Here is a 16,350-nt window from a genome sequence, read left to right as displayed (position 1 = left end):
TACGTCCATTTCAAATATGATAATATAGCATCTATGTTTGCAATCACATGGACGTTACATCAGCAAACCTTTTAACCCCATTTTATTACCTCACCTAATTTTTTTTACCATGTTTTGTTCTTCTTTCCACCTCATATGTGCCCTAATGTGAAGAACATCCAGTCCTCTCCTTTGTGCCCTAAATGTTATTCATAGCATCATTCATCTCCTTTATTCCTTCATCGTTTCATCATCTTCTTTGTAGTGTTCATGATAGGCTTACTCTTATCAAACGCATGCACGCCTCTTTCCTTCATATAAATCGGTGTTAAAAACTTTTTTCGATCAATTTTAAAATTCTAGCACAGTGGCATCGCCGCCTGTGACGGCAGTTTGCCTCAATTTTGTCGATTTCGGCCAGTTTTATATCCATCATTGTGAGAAAATGAGTTATCTCCGGCACGTAGTTCTTTTTCTCCGGTGATGGCTGGTAGCTAAGGTTTGAGTTTTTTTGTGACACGAGATATTTATACACATCTCGCGTTGATCTGAACCGTCCATTTGTATCGACGTAGAGCGAGGAGGGTCATCTGATCTTTGTCTTTTTAGGTCGATTGCATGGGCGAATCTGGACCATTCATCGTGATTGATCTTGTTCGTTCGTTTGCATCTAAGGAGGGAACGAATCTTAGCCGTTCACGCACGCAGGCTCGAACCTGGATCATCAGATTGTTAGGCACGCGGGTCACCTGTGTGGCGCTGACATCATCGTGTTTTGACACTCAGCGTACTCCGGTTCGTCGATGTTGCTGACTGGACCATCCCACATGGCTGAATTTTTTTTTTTTGCACTTTGACCATTTGTTTTTAATTTTTCTTTCAAAAACATCAATCGAACTCAAATTTTTACTTACTTTTTCTAAAATTATTTTTAATATCGTCCTTAATTTATTTTTCTCAAAATTTTAATAAAATAAAATAAAATTAAATTAAATTAAATAATTATTTTAATAAAATAGTTTAATAAAAAAATTATCTCAAACCGTTTTTCGAGTACGGGTATTATAACTAGCAACCCTCGCATTCTACTTAAAGTTATATAACCAAGTTAGTATATAAAATCCGCTTTTCGGGTACGGGTATTATAACTAGCAACCCTCACATTCTACTTAAAGTTATATAACCAAGTTAGTATATAAAATCCTTTTGGAAGAACCATCCAAATTTATGAACGCTTATCCTACTAAAAATTGTCATTTTACCACCCATGTAATTCAGCTCATGATTAAAACGAAACTTGCCATTATGTTGAAAGATTAAATTCATGTAAAAAAAAAAAGTTATGCCTGCATTTAATCTGTACACACTTATAATTACTATTGATATTATAACTAAGAAACTATTAATGAGTGCTTAGGTTAAAAAAATAAGCATTTGTGTACATTGATACAAAATACAAACTACTCTATTTAAAACTTAGAAATTCTAAGTTTAGCATATTAAGTGTAGCAATTACACTTATTGTGCTCTTTTGTCTAATTAATAATTAATTTGGATAGAACTGTAATGTTAGAAAAATAGGTAGAAAGGTACAAATGAGAAAAAAATGAAATGACTTCAAGTCGCAAAAAATGACAAATAAAATAGAAAGTTTAAGTGAAAAAAGGTCAAGTTTTAAAATGTGATTTAAGTTTACAAAATACGCTAGCATAAAGTTAAAAACGGGTAGGTGATGAAGTTAGAAAAATTCCATGAAAATCAAAGATACAAACCATAATCTATCCCATAAAGTTAAAAATGGGTAGGTCATGAAGGCACTATTTCTTACTCTAGTTTATAACATGGAAATTTCAAGGATTATTGAACTTCCACCAAAAGTCACTGCATCATTGTCCATTGTCCATTGTCCATTGAATGGTGAAAGCACATGTTCGGAATTTTAAAGTACATATTCGACTCTCACCTATTTTCTCTTCTAACTTTAATTTTCAATTTATCAAGGGCAATTTCACATTCAAATAATAAGAAATAGATACATCAAACAAAAAAAAATAAGTAAAAGGCTTGTGATTGATTTATCAGACATATGTAAATTTTATAAGAAGAAACCAAAAAAAAAAAACTTTTCCTATAAAAATAAATTTTTTAACTTGGAAAAGCATAATTGAGTAAAAGTACATTGATACAATTTGTAATCATATTGTTCTACGAAAATGTTACAAACCCTTTATTATGTTTATGACAATTTTATATTTTTATAAATGATAAGGTAAGTGTTTCTTTCATGTCTAACTTGAGGAGAAGATTATTCTAAGAATTTCTAACATATTTTTTTTCTATCCTACATTCCCATTTTTTTGTTTTTTTGTCCTATATTTTCAATACCTTATTTACTTTAAATTATCATCACTCTGGTTCTTTATCATCTCTTTTTTTTCGTTGTTTTAATTTATTACTAAAGATAATATTTCACAATTTTAGAATGAAAGTCAATACCTAGCAAACCACTACCAATACATAGACATAAGACCACATAACATATAAACAATATTTTTCTTACCATTAAACCATTACCATATTATATTATTTTTTTACTAAGATCCACAAACTAGTTGTCTTCATCAAGAGGAATTGTAAAAATGATTATTCCTAATTTATACATAGTTTAGGGACCCTAAATGATATAAATATTAAAGAATTGATATATATGCAAAAGGAAGTAGCATAAGGAAGCTTGCTTGGAATAAAACAATCACCTTTCCTTTATGAAGGAAGTTTGATGGCATGATTTCAAGTAAGGAAGCTTACATCTCGATTTAGTGCATATAAAGAGCTTGTGAAGCAGAATAAAGATAACAGACAAACCTATAAAGATGAGTTAACATAAATAATTCAACTCAAGACAATGAATGAGCTTGGCATGATTAAAAAATAGAGGCTTCCATTGTTTTGATTTAGGGCATGAAGAGAAAAAAGGGGTTGTAAGTGATTCAAAGTTGAAAGCACTATGTGCTTGTGTTCGACAAGACCAAGTCTTGACGTGGACACTACAAAAAGATGATGTTGTAAGAGACGAAAGATATGTGAGAAACAATTTAGGGCACAAAGGAGATAAAAGAGAAGTTTTTTGCATTAGGGCACATACGAGATGGAAGAAGAAGAAAATGCGATAAAAGAATTGGGTGGGGTAAAAGGGAATTAAAAGGATTATTTATATGGTGTCCATGTGATCACCGACATAGATGCCACATAATTAAATATTAAATGAAAGTGACGTGGCTTGTGCATGTTATTTGTTATGTTAATGAGCCCGAACACTGTTAGAGAAAGATAATAGAGATGGAACAGTTTGTTACTTTCTTGAAAATTTTGGGGTTAACTTTGAAGAAAAATACTTTCAAAATTTTTTTGAATTTTTTGTGCAATATAGGAGTATTTTGGTACTTTAGCCTAAACATGTTAACTTTATCATTTTTATCAAAATAACTCAATTATAAATTGCTAAATGTTTATTTATATATCTTTCCTAATTATTTGGTAATCTTTTTTTATAAATATTATTTTACGAAATACATGTCTATTTATATAAAATTTATGAGTAAATAAAAGTAAACTAAATAAAAAAATATATTTTTTACATTTTCTTTTCAATAGTTTATGGACCTTATGATGGTATAAGCTTTACTTATAAGTTTAAAATAAGTACAATAAACTAAATACTTCAATAGATCATAAATTTTCTTTTAACAAATTACCACTACTATTAACATGTTGCAAATAGATCATAATTTTTTTAAAATTGGTTTCACAATTTAAAAACTATTCTAAAAGATAATTTTTAATTAATTATTTTAAACATATCCAAAGGTCATTTTGATTCATTTGTATTTTAAACATATCCAAAAGTCATTTTGATTCGTTTGAGTGACAAACACAAGATATAACTAAAAATTTTACGACCTATATCTAAGTATTAATTGGAATTATAAATTACAAATATATCAAAAATAGTTATAATAATTGTCTTCTTGCTATTTAATTTATGTTTTAGAACATTAATAATTTAAATATAACAAATTAATTTTTCTTATTTAGTCTGTTAACATTAATTATTAATTCTTATAATATTTAACTTCAATAAAGAAATTTAAAACACTTAAAAAGGAGTTTCCATCAAAATTCTGAAATCATATAAAAAATCACATAAATTTATAATTCTTTAAAAAATGCGATTGTTGATATGGTCAAATAATTCAACTTTAATGAGAACAACATTAGTAATCAGGCTCCATAGAAAAGTCAATTTAGTTAGGCGTATAATTTTTAGTAAAATATTTAAAGACGTTCTTTAACATATTTTATAATTTTTTTATTGTGATATTACACAAGTTAATAGACTAATAATCAAAAAATGAAGTTTAAATATTTGATTTTTAGAATAAGAATAATAAGTATACATTTGATGGACTCCAAAAGTCATGATATTATTTTAAAAAATAAGAAAAAAATTAGTGTGAGCTCGAGACTTTCATATAATTTATTTGTTATAGCATTCTACAAATTTTTTGTTTTACGTCAAGCTCAAATATTTTCACAACCTTATATGATGATGTACGTACGAATTAATAATTCAAATAGATTAATCAATTATTATTAATAAATAAGGTGTTTTATTACTAGCAATGCCTCAATTAGTCAACCCATTTATGAACTATTAAAATCAATGTCATATTTTATGAATTAGTAAAATCAATTTTAAATAGTGTTGACGAGACAAAATTTATTACCATACATGAGTTTAGACAATATTAAATAAAAAAGTGACTAGTAGAATTCATTATTCTTCATAAGTGTTTTATAATACGGTTAATATATAAATAATGAAAATTAAATTGACGACTATAATGATTTTTGACAAAATTAATTAATACAATTTTTGGTAATCATGAGGGGATACATTTATGATGATGGTGTGTGACAAGTATATGCTAAGTACACAAGACAATATAATCTTTATATAATGACTGACATAACAACTTGAAGATAAAAAGTTAATTGCAAATATTAAGCATAAAAATTCAAGTTATAATAGTTTGATATTTATACAAAAAATATATTAGTAAATATTTTTATTTATTTATAAAATATTATTGTACAAGACATAAATATATGATCAGAAATGAAAATAATTATCTAAAATAAATGAGTTAAAAATAAAAGAGACATATATCTAATTAAGATTATAGAGATATTTAAAAATTGATATGATCATATAAGTGACAATTAAAATTTAAAGTTATTATAATGAATGAGTAATTATATAAAGGTATGACCTATGAGCCAATTAAAAAGAAAACTCAGGTTTGTTGGGGGGGGGAGTTGACCTAATTTAACTCGCAATTCCTGAAAATATTTACCACATGTCCAATATTACGCCGTTCACTGCTGTCGCGGCTTTGTCATTCTACAATTTAAATCTAGTGGGGGGCATTATTGTAATTAACGATAAGACCATGTCTATTTTAGTAAATTCGCAAAAGTACAATTTCCAAACGGCAATGCACCAGCATCAGTCTCATCGACACTCTTTATGACAGTGCGGAGCTTCCGAAGCAGAAAACAGCTAACAAAGTTTCTGTGTGTTTTGGTTTATAAAATCAGCAAAATCATTTCTCTCCACTTTCATTTCTGGCTGCTTTCTTCGGTTCTCGTCCCTTTTCGATCCTCGCTGTTGCTCCAAGGTTTTCAGGAGCTGTCGGATTCATGGCTTCCCTCGCAGGATCCAACTTCATTGCCTTTAAATCTGTCTCAAATTTCGGCGATCGAAGAGTTTCTCAGTTTTCGCAATGGACTCCGATTCAGTCTCGGCCTTCCATGGGGCTTCAGTGCAGATCGAGGAGCGCGTTTGCTTCATCCGGTACATTTTTCTTTTCTACTGTAGATTTTATGGCTTGTGATATTGGTTTTGGTTCGACTCCTTGAGAGCTATTTTCCTCATTGTAGTGATTAGTTATGAAGTTCTGATCTTATTTCTGTTCGGAATGGTTTAATTTGAACGCTGGTGGCAGGAACGTAAAATTATTTAGAAAAAGCATGTTTATAGAAAGTTCCAGTTCACAACTAGCTTTCTCACCTTCCTATCAACAGTTTCTGGGCAGTCATGCGGTAAAAATTGATATCCAAGGTACAATGCTGACTGTAATGAAATGCTGGCAGCACATGTCAACAAATCCGAGTTCTACATCTCGGAGTTCATTATGCCCTTGGCAAGGCAGTGATGGGAAGCTTTTTAGGTGAAACTTGGCTCATGTTCTTGTGATTTTCCCCTATATACAATTGTGAAGGGTTAATTAAAAGTAGAAATTGTTAGACAGTGTGGTGCCGATAAATGAGGAGATTGCAGACAGAGAGAGAAAGAAAATGAAAGTGCTCTCTCTTCTGTTGAGTGTTCTACGACATTGATATGGCTTCTATTCTCCAAAACCTGAGTAGTGAAATTCTGCATCATAGAGATTGGCTTTTAGTTATAAGCCAATCCTAACTACCATTATAATTTCTATGTAGAAGTGCAACTGTTGGTGCTTAGCCGTGGACCTAGGCTGCAAAATCATCTAAAATTTGATCCTTTTCTGGGTTCTTGATTGCTTCCACTAATTTCTTAGTTTATGTGATTGGTCATTTATCCCAAAGATCTTATTCCTAGATTGAATTATTGCAGTTTATTTATCTCAAAAAAAAAAAAGAATTATTGCAGTTTATCTATTTGGAAAAGCAAAAAAAATCCCTTTGTAGAGAGAATTTAGATTTGAAAAAAGATTCAGAATTTCATCTATTCTATGCATGTTGCATATAGAACATTGGGTTCAAGTCAATTGTTCGAGGGAAAATTAGACTATTGTTGTCTTTACTGTTATGTTCTTATGCCTATTTTATTCTGTTGATTACTACGTGCAATTTTAATATTTCATGCTTAAACTATTCTAAATGATGATATTGGATCTGTTTTTCTTACATAGATTAAGAAAAATAACTGAAATGAAGTTTGGGTCCCACTGATTTTTATAGCACAAGGAGGTGTAAGAGCTCAGGTTGCTGCTGTTGAACAGGCAATCCCAGATGTTGCACAAAAGGTGGAGTCTCCTGTAGCTATTGTTACTGGAGCCTCTAGAGGTATTGGGAGAGCAGTTGCATTATTCCTAGGAAAAGCAGGATGTAAGGTTAGTGGACTTATCTTCTCAGGATCTTTCTGATATTAAACAGATGAAGAGAGTATTTTGCCCTTGCCTGTTTTTTATGAGCTAATTATATCAGGTCTGATAGACAGCTCTCATCCACAGCTGCATGCTTCATACAAAAATAATTCAGTTCTGGTCCTTTTTCCTCTACCTTTCCTGCTCCATTCCTTTTAGTAGCAAAAGTGAATATTACAATTACTTCCATTTGTCATTCATTTATTGCTGTCTGCTCAGCTCCTTTTATCAATAAAAATGAATAGTGTGATTACTTTCACTTGTCAATCATTCCTAGCTGTTATGATACTGAGTATGTTCATGCAATTGCAGGTCCTAGTCAATTATGCAAGGTCATCAAAGGAAGCTGAGGAAGTTTCTAGAGAGGTGAATGATGCTTTAAGAAGTCTGTTTGATATTTACATAGGACTCTTTATGCAAATTGATTATAAAAATTTCTTTGAAGTGTATGGTTATCTTCTTTTTTCCTAAATTTTATGCTTATTGTTTCAGTTCCAGCTATAGTGCTTAATATTTCATAAATTTGACTCCTGTGAACTTAATATTGCTGTTCTTGAGGCATGAAAGTGCTCAACATTTCGTGGACAACTGATAGTTTGACTTCATCTTATAGATTGAGGCATATGGTGGTCAAGCTCTTACCTTTGGGGGAGATGTTTCAAAAGAAGCTGATGTGGAATCAATGATTAAAACTGTGAGCAAATTTACCCTCTGCTGATTCACTTTATTGTTGTTTTGACAGTTGCTGTTGTCTCACGATCTCTGCATCTGCAGGCTGTTGATGCATGGGGAACTGTTGATATATTAGTAAACAATGCAGGTAATTCGAAACTTATGCTCTGGTTCCTAGTTGATTTTAATCAAACCTCCTAAGTTAACCAGTATATTTTCAGGTATAACTCGGGATACGTTGTTAATGAGGATGAAGAAATCTCAATGGCAGGAGGTGATTGATTTGAATCTTACTGGAGTATTCCTCTGTACACAGGTATTTACACTTAAGATCTGATGAATTGTGCTCTTAGAGATTGGATTTTCCTATTGAAACTGAAACTACTGTTCCTTGTAGGCGGCAACCAAAATCATGATGAAGAAGAAAAAGGTATCACATCCCATCATCCCATCTGAAGAGTTCGTATTTTCCTCGGTACTGGCTATTTTGGAGGAATGAGGCTGAAGTTTTGGCACAGTCAACAAACTGAAACAGCTTTTAGATATCTTTCTGTTTTAATTCTCAAGTCTCATCTTGCATTTTCTGCTTCACTATTATTCTAACAACATAAATAAATTCTTTGTGTATTCTATGGGGAGAATGAGAATCTTAATATCGTCTGAGTTCTGACATTGCAGGGAAGGATTATCAATATAGCATCGGTTGTTGGTCTAACTGGGAATATAGGGCAAGCCAACTACAGTGCTGCAAAAGCTGGAGTAATTGGTCTGACAAAGACTGTTGCAAGGGAATATGCAAGCAGAAACATTAATGTGAGTTTTGCTGAGTTCTTTCCTTTTTTTTCTTTTTATCTTGCCCTTTATCTTTTCCCTGATCATGGGGGAATAATTCCAAATTATTGTTCATTGAGCTAATACACAACTCCACTCTTATGGGGGTGTGTTCTTCTAGGTCAATGCTATTGCCCCAGGATTCATAGCATCTGACATGACAGCCAAGCTTGGAGAAGACCTTGAGAAGAAAATCTTGGCGACTATCCCCTTAGGTGAGAGTTTCTTGATACAGAATAAGAATATCCCAGAATAGACATATTTCAATATTCTAAGATATTTATGTAATTATAATCTCATGTGTTGTTAAGGGTGTTTGAATTATTTAGAAACGATTTATATAGGTCTATAACTGATTCGAGAATTTTATTTAGTTAGAGATCTTTTTTGTTACTATTTTCTTATGTAGAGATGCTAGTTATATTAGGGTAAGTACCCTATGAATATACGAGTGTTTCATCATTATTTAATTCTTTATGAATAAAAAATATTGTTTCTCTCATTCAATTGTGTCCAACAGCCCTGTCATTGTGGTTGTGACAATCCTGTATTGTGTTTATCGTCAGTCCCTGTGATTGTGGATTGGATTTATCTTTTCTTCCCCTTATTTTTTTCCCTAACTTTCTCTTCCCTTGTGCTATATCAATTTAGTTTTAGAGCTCAAAATTCCTACTTTTGATATTAAGTTTCCACCCCACAAACCCTCAAATTATCCTAATCACAGAAAAGCCCTAAATCAGCTGAAACTACAAAAGTAGAACTCAAAGTTGCAGAAGAGAGACACACAAACACTTGTAAGCCATTAGCCTAAACCAGATCTTTGGCCATTGTAGGAAGGTGGATGACACTTACACCACCATCTGCATCAGAGGTTGCTGGCTGACCGAGGTTCCAGAACGCAACTTCAAATACCGCCAGAATCTATGACACTTGCTGCCAAACCCTTGAACAGCTGATGCCTTGCTATAGACCCCCTTTCTTAGACACTCCAACAATATCCGGCATTGGATCTAGAACCAATTGTGCTAGCCAAGGCTTGAACCAAATCCCTAAAGTTTGAAGGACACTAAAAAATGTAGCATGGGTCTCACACCTTCGTGATCTATGATTGAGATTGTCTTGTTTGACCAGTTCCCACAGAGTTGATCTATCTGGTTTGACCAGTTCAATTCACCCAAGTCCGGCCGATTTTTCACCCGTTCTTAAGTATTTTCAGCATGTTGTTTACTTTCTGAGGTCAGTTTTACCAAATTATTATAAACTCACTTTTTTTGAGTAGATTAACTACTTGAGCAAGTAAGGGATAATTTATTCTTAGCTTCGATCAGAGCTACTCGGTTTGTATCTTAAGTATTTTATTTTGGTCGATGAAAGAGGGAATGAAGATAATGCGTGGTAATATTACGGTGTTTTCTGGTAAAGGGCTTGAGAATGATGGTTATGGAGATTGGTCATATGCTTACAACAATCTTCACTCAACTAATGTACTTCTTGACCGTCTAGACAAAATTATTTATTGCCTCTTAAAGGTACAAGATCCATTCAAGTTGATGTGAGATTCACTTTGTCTATTATTAATAGTATTGGTCATTAGTCAACTTCTTAAGCACTTAAATATCAATGAGAAACTTGAAATTACTTACTGCATGTGTGAGTTATAGAATAGTTGCACTGGATATTCCTTCGGGTGATACTTAAAGTTTTTTAAGTTGATTGTTTCAACATTTAAAGTATTAGCTGACAGGACAGATAATCACTTTTAAAAGAGATCTAAATCCTTGAAAGGGTTGCAAGACTTTGACAATACCTTGCACTTTTAGATCTTGATTTTGAAGGATTGATCCTAGAGATGTTTAAGAACTTTCTAGAGTTCATTCGACCTCAGTGGAAGAATGTCTCTCATAGGTGGAGACAATTATAATACTTGTTTACAAGAAGGTGATTACATCTCAGTAATTGCTCTCTCCAGCCCAACACATTTTTTTTTTTAAGTGATAAGGGAAAGGTATTGCTAATTGCTCATGGGTTAGCAAGGACATCTAAAATGCGTGTCTCAGCTTAAATTATCTTTGATGTAGACAATAAAATGTTCATGCATTTTCATGTGTGGTTATAGTGGTGGAGTGACTACCTTATGCCAGGAGTCATCTCTTTCTGTAGAGTAAGATGGCATCATTACCATTGACAACTGAGCTAATGAGAGCAAGTCTATAGATGATGTAATGGTGGAGATTATGAAAGTTGTAAATTTTACTGAAGAAATTGAGTCATCTAATGATCGATCTCTCGACTTAGTATTAAGTGATTATATCACTCAAGTTGAGATGATGATATTCGGTGCTACGCATGGTTTCTCAGTTATTTCTAGTTAACTTAATTGCTTTCATCTTCATGAAGAAGAACGATCTCCACTAAAGAGGCTACACAAAATATTTTTTGGGTCCAAGGATTGATAATAAAGTCTATTGGCACCGAATTTTTTATGGTTGGTACCTCCTTGGTACCTTTGTAAATAATATTACTTCTCTTATATTTCAAACAAAAATTGCACTGGATTTTTCATGAGTAATCATCTAGAGTATATGCTCTTGAAATCATCATTTTCTTAGGATGACCATTGTTTTGGTTGGTTTCAGTTCTATGGAAAACATATCCTTGTTATTGTCTTCTTGCTACTTTGATATTCTGAAACTCGATGACGAGTTTTTACTAAATTGGAGAAATGATGCAAGGTACTTATGTAACCATAATCCTTATGTATCATCAAGTATATCTAGCTTTTTTAGGAGCTACTTAAATAGATTTATTATTGGCTTGAGAATCTTGTTTCTTTTTTAGTTAGAAATCTTATTTTGTTACTATTTCTATTTAGGAATTTTAGTCATAGCTTATATTAAGCAATGCGGATATTGGTTACTCATCATTGTTTAACATGCTTATCGATAAAAGCTATTGATTTATCTCATTGAATTAAGCGACCAACAACCTTGTGATTGTGGTTATGACAACCCTGTGATTGTAATTGTGATAACTCTGTGATTGTAGTTGTTGGCGACCTATGTTGTTGAATTGGATTTATTTTTTGTTTTCTATAATTTTTCTGTCTTTTTAGCCTTATTCCAGTGTGCTACATTGTTGTATAAAATGGAACTTGGTCGTGCATTTTTTTGAAATTAATATGACTTTCATATCATTGATGTATGCTTGTGACACTGATTCCCTGCTGGATTTTTTTCCGAAAGAAACTGGATTTATGTGTTTTCATGTGAAAAGTGCTGTAAATGCAAAAGCTTTGACCCTAACTCATGTTGTGCTCTTGCTTTTGATCCCCTTTTCTTGTTTTCACTGTTTAAGTAATCAGGTTGTAAAATCAATTAAGAAAGGTGCATGAAGAGAAAAAAAGTTGACGAACCACAAAAATATTATGAAGATTATTTTAACATTGACATACTTATTGTCCATTCAGGAAGATATGGCCAACCGGAAGAAGTTGCTGGACTGGTGGAATTCTTGGCTCTCAGTCCTGCTGCCAGCTATATCACTGGACAGGTTTGTGATCTAATGTCTACCTTTGTGCTGCAAGTTTTATCTGGTTAATTTTAAAATCACAACTCCTACATCGTGGCTCTGACTAGTTCACAGCAGTCCAATATTATTATTTGGGTAATGTCATTTTTAGTCCCTTAGCTATACGTTGTTACAAATTAGAAGTGATGAAGAGCCATGGTCACACTAGGAAGGAGCCGATGTGTAAGAACTAGGGGCCACCGTTGAGTGGGGTTGACAGGAGGAAAGATGAGAAAATGCTGCTTTTGTTGATGGTTAATCGTGTGCATTGGCATGGTCAAATCCTCTCTTTAGCTATTTTTGAACTGTACCAGTGTAGCACATTGAAAAAGGGTTTAGAACAATAAGCTAAGGAGACGAAGAAAAACAGTAATATATAATCACAGAGGATTAATAGTAAAACAATCGTAGAGTTTGTAGGCACTCATATTTCAAAAAAAAAAAAAAAAAAAGAGTTAGTAAGCATTCAATTTTTCAATTTAGTGAGAATATCAATGAATTTCGGGACAAATTTTTGTTTGACCCCTTTTATTTGATAAAAATTTCAAATAAAATAATCTGATATGTTTTTACATAGTTTGTTACCTTGAAATTTCACTAATGGACAAAACAATAAGTATGTTAATTAAGCGATGAACATAAATCTCACACGACTTTTATATTGTTACTACATAACTTATCATTCAATTAAGGGTTTTATCTAGAATCCTCCCTCTATCTTACTAACTATGCGAAATTAGTTCTGACAATTTAGTTAAATAAATAACTTGTATTATTAACATGTATCAAATATTGGCACTTCAAACAAAAAGAATCTGTTAACTTTTAACACTTTTTTCATGACGAGAAAAAATGTATTTTTGCTCTTATTCCTTCTGTTTTGTTTTTTTAAAGACTTATCCCTTCTTCTGTTATGCACCGTACCTTACATTCTCTAGACCTCTTGTATTTTTCTATTCTCTCCTCAATTTCAATTTCTTCTTTTCCATTCTTACCTTGGCCTAGACTTTTGTTCCTTTTTTTTCTTGTGTTGATCAATTTATCTGATCATTTACCACAAATTAGTTAGCAACCTATGCATTCAACATCTTTTTGCAAATTAATTTGAAACATTGCAGGAGAGTTTGCTAATTACTTTATCACAAAATAGTACAGAAATGATGAATAAATTGATTAGGTGGAGGAAGCCAAAAAGAAAATTTAAAAATCTTGACTAAGGTAAGAATGGAGGAAGAAACTGGGGAAGGAGCAGCCAAGAACTAGAAGAAGAGGTGTAGAGAATATTTTAGGGAATGTAAATACACTTGGCATTTCATTCTAAACACGTAGCAGAAACCTCTCAATTCAGTTCTATTTTTGTGTTCTACAATTTAAATAGTTTCTTCCTGTAATTATAAAGAACTGTAATTGAAGAATAACTCAGATATTTGAAAGATTTGTCGTGAAACACATGTATTCCTAACTTTTCACTACTAAACTTAAGGATTTTTTTTATAAAAAAATAATATAGAATTGAGCTAATTTTCAGTTTATATAGTCTATTTTTTAAATTATTATTCATTTAACCAAAAAGATATCAGTTAGGATTTAGCTGAGCTGGCATGAAACCACTGGGGAGTTCAATGGTTTCGACCTGTTTTACTTTTTACAAAAAAAGGACTCATGCCAAAAAGCCTCCCAAAAGCAGTTGTCTAGGATAGGTTCTTGGACCATGAAAAAGCCCGCTAGGAGTAGACCAGCCTTGACTGGATCATTTACCATGTCTGCAACTACTACTGGTACTTAGCTTGCTTGAACCTTTGGCCAGATTTTGGCTTTTCATTATTCCAGAATGATCATCTTTTTATTTAGTTTCTCATTTGGGTCCTGTTGTCATGCAGGTGCTCACCATTGATGGAGGTATGGTTATGTAAGTCAGAGATCCTACCTGGTTAAGGCTTTCAGCATTTACAACTGTCAGTTTTGGAACTAGAGTGCAGCAACCTTAGTTGTTTATTTAGTCGATACTGTTATCCTATAATAGGCATATGCTGTTGTTGGCTAGTCTTCTTTCTTTCATTTTTTTCTCCTTTTGGTGCTTTAGTGTAGTTTTTTAATAAATAGATGGTTGGGCAAGTGTGACAGAATTCCAGCGAAGCTTGTTATATGACATTTCAACTAAGTGAGAATCTTGGAACTTTCCATTTAGGCAGAAGATTGCGTGAATTTTAGTTAGTTTATATAGTGGGAGTGTATGCATATATATTTTTACTTATCATAATGCATTTGGAATCAGTTTTTGAGGTACAATGATAGTACTGATGTTTTAAATATTTTGCAATTACTCAGAAGGCTCCTAAATTCTTATACTTAGCAACGGATTTTAGGTTAGATGAATCAGAATTTCTTAAAGCTTAAGTAATAAAGGTAGAAGTATGAATGATTAGAAGTTAGTAAATTGCTTGAACCGCAGAAATGGACTTTCAGGAAGAATTTTAGTCAGTCATTGAAGTAAAAGCTTGATGAATTCTTGAAAAGACAAATCAATTAAGGAGGATTAAACGATAAGTTGATATACGGAAACATTATCATTTTCATATGAAAAAATAGGCGGAATAAAGGAGTTCTCCGCATGTTCTGCAAAAGAGAGAAAGGGGTAGGGCCGATAAAAACTTTTGATCCCCGGAAAGGCAGGTTACCTAATCAATTTTGCTTTTAATCCCCAAAGAGTGAAACACAACATATGTATATTAAAAGTGTCTCTAATCTATAAAAAGGAAAGCATAACTTCATCAAAAAGAAAGAGAATCAGAGTTGGCGTTTGATTTAGGAAATGCATCGTTTAATATGATATGAAAAGATCTTTTCAAACTAAAAGAGTTGAAACCTTTAAAAAAAGTATCATTGTCAGAGACTCTGCGTTCAAGTTATAATAGAGAAGGGAAGACAATGTGAGGGAGCGGAAGTGTAGGAGTTGGAAAATCAAAATTCACTACTCTTCTTTACCAGTATTCACTTGAAGAATTTGTATGGCTTTTCTAGGTCCTGCGACCTCAGGATATTGCCTCCGGACATGTCAATGAATGAAGAGAGTTGACAAATGGATATTTGCTTTTTAATTTATCAAAGGCTTAAAGCAGTTTAAAAATAAACATGAAACTAAGTAACTTTAAGGGAGAAAATATCTCATACGGCGTACCTCTAATTTCTTAGCTTGAAAATTTGTTCTTAAAGAAAATTGTTCCAAATATTATTTAATTGCACTTTGAGAGGAGGGCTTATTAGTATCTTTGCGGCATACATTCACTCACAACATGCAGCCGGAGTTTATACTTACTTACAGGACTCGAATATTGGTAATTCCAAGGCTTGATGTGAGAAAAAGGAAAAATCTCGAGTATATTTACATGTGTTGTCCTGACTCTTGCTCTGCAGCCTATTTTGTCAAAAGACATTTGTCATGAAAGCTTAGGCAAAAGTCTTGCCCTAAAAGAGGGTAATATCCTCCTTTACTCATTTCTCTTCCGAATTTCTTTTGTATTTTTATTTCATTCTGCATATAATTCTATACATTTAAATCTTAATGGGTGAATGATTTGGAGATTTACTTTTTTTCTAATATGTATGTACAACTGGTTAATATAGGGCTATGTTTTTTTTTTTTTTTTTTATAATTGGCATTGGCTATTAGTAGGAGATTAATCTATGGATTAAGCAAGATAGAATGCCTCACATATACCTTATTCATTTTCCAAACTCCTTATTGATGTAATGTGTTGGTCCCTACAACGGATTTAAAATTGCAAGATCCTAATTGTTCTTAATATATACCATATAAGTTATTTGTAATATGTATTTTGATTCATGTAAAATTGTATTTACTTTGACCATTTGTCATCTAAATATTACATTAAACGCAATTCATCTTATGCACGAACGAACGAGAATGTTAAGATGTAATATAAAACTTAAATAATTTTTATTATCATAAATTTTTTAGAAAATATGACTATAATCTATTGTTTAATAGAAAAAGTGGATAATTAAGTGTTTTTTCTTTGCACACTATTAG

General features: G+C 32.2%; 1 protein-coding gene across 1 annotated transcript; it reads left to right on the top strand.

The window, feature by feature from the left end:
* The first annotated feature begins 5,608 nt into the window (after nucleotides 1-5,608).
* Nucleotides 5,609-14,588, top strand: LOC110807919 (NAD(P)-binding Rossmann-fold superfamily protein). The gene is made up of 11 exons (XM_088222518.1): nucleotides 5,609-5,896; nucleotides 7,045-7,196; nucleotides 7,542-7,595; nucleotides 7,843-7,923; nucleotides 8,004-8,049; nucleotides 8,123-8,217; nucleotides 8,299-8,331; nucleotides 8,580-8,714; nucleotides 8,854-8,947; nucleotides 12,199-12,281; nucleotides 14,180-14,588. Exons 1-11 carry the CDS (start codon nucleotides 5,743-5,745, stop codon nucleotides 14,210-14,212), a joined length of 960 nt encoding a protein of 319 aa, XP_088078644.1. The 5' UTR covers nucleotides 5,609-5,742; the 3' UTR covers nucleotides 14,213-14,588.
* Nucleotides 14,589-16,350: the final 1,762 nt, after the last annotated feature.

The sequence above is a fragment of the Carica papaya genome, chromosome 6 (assembly GCF_054855325.1).
Source record: "Carica papaya isolate Zhongbai chromosome 6, ASM5485532v1, whole genome shotgun sequence".
In the NCBI taxonomy this organism is placed as follows: Eukaryota; Viridiplantae; Streptophyta; class Magnoliopsida; order Brassicales; family Caricaceae; genus Carica; species Carica papaya.
Note: the sequence above shows the minus strand (reverse complement) of the source record. Positions and strands in the feature narration are given on the sequence as shown.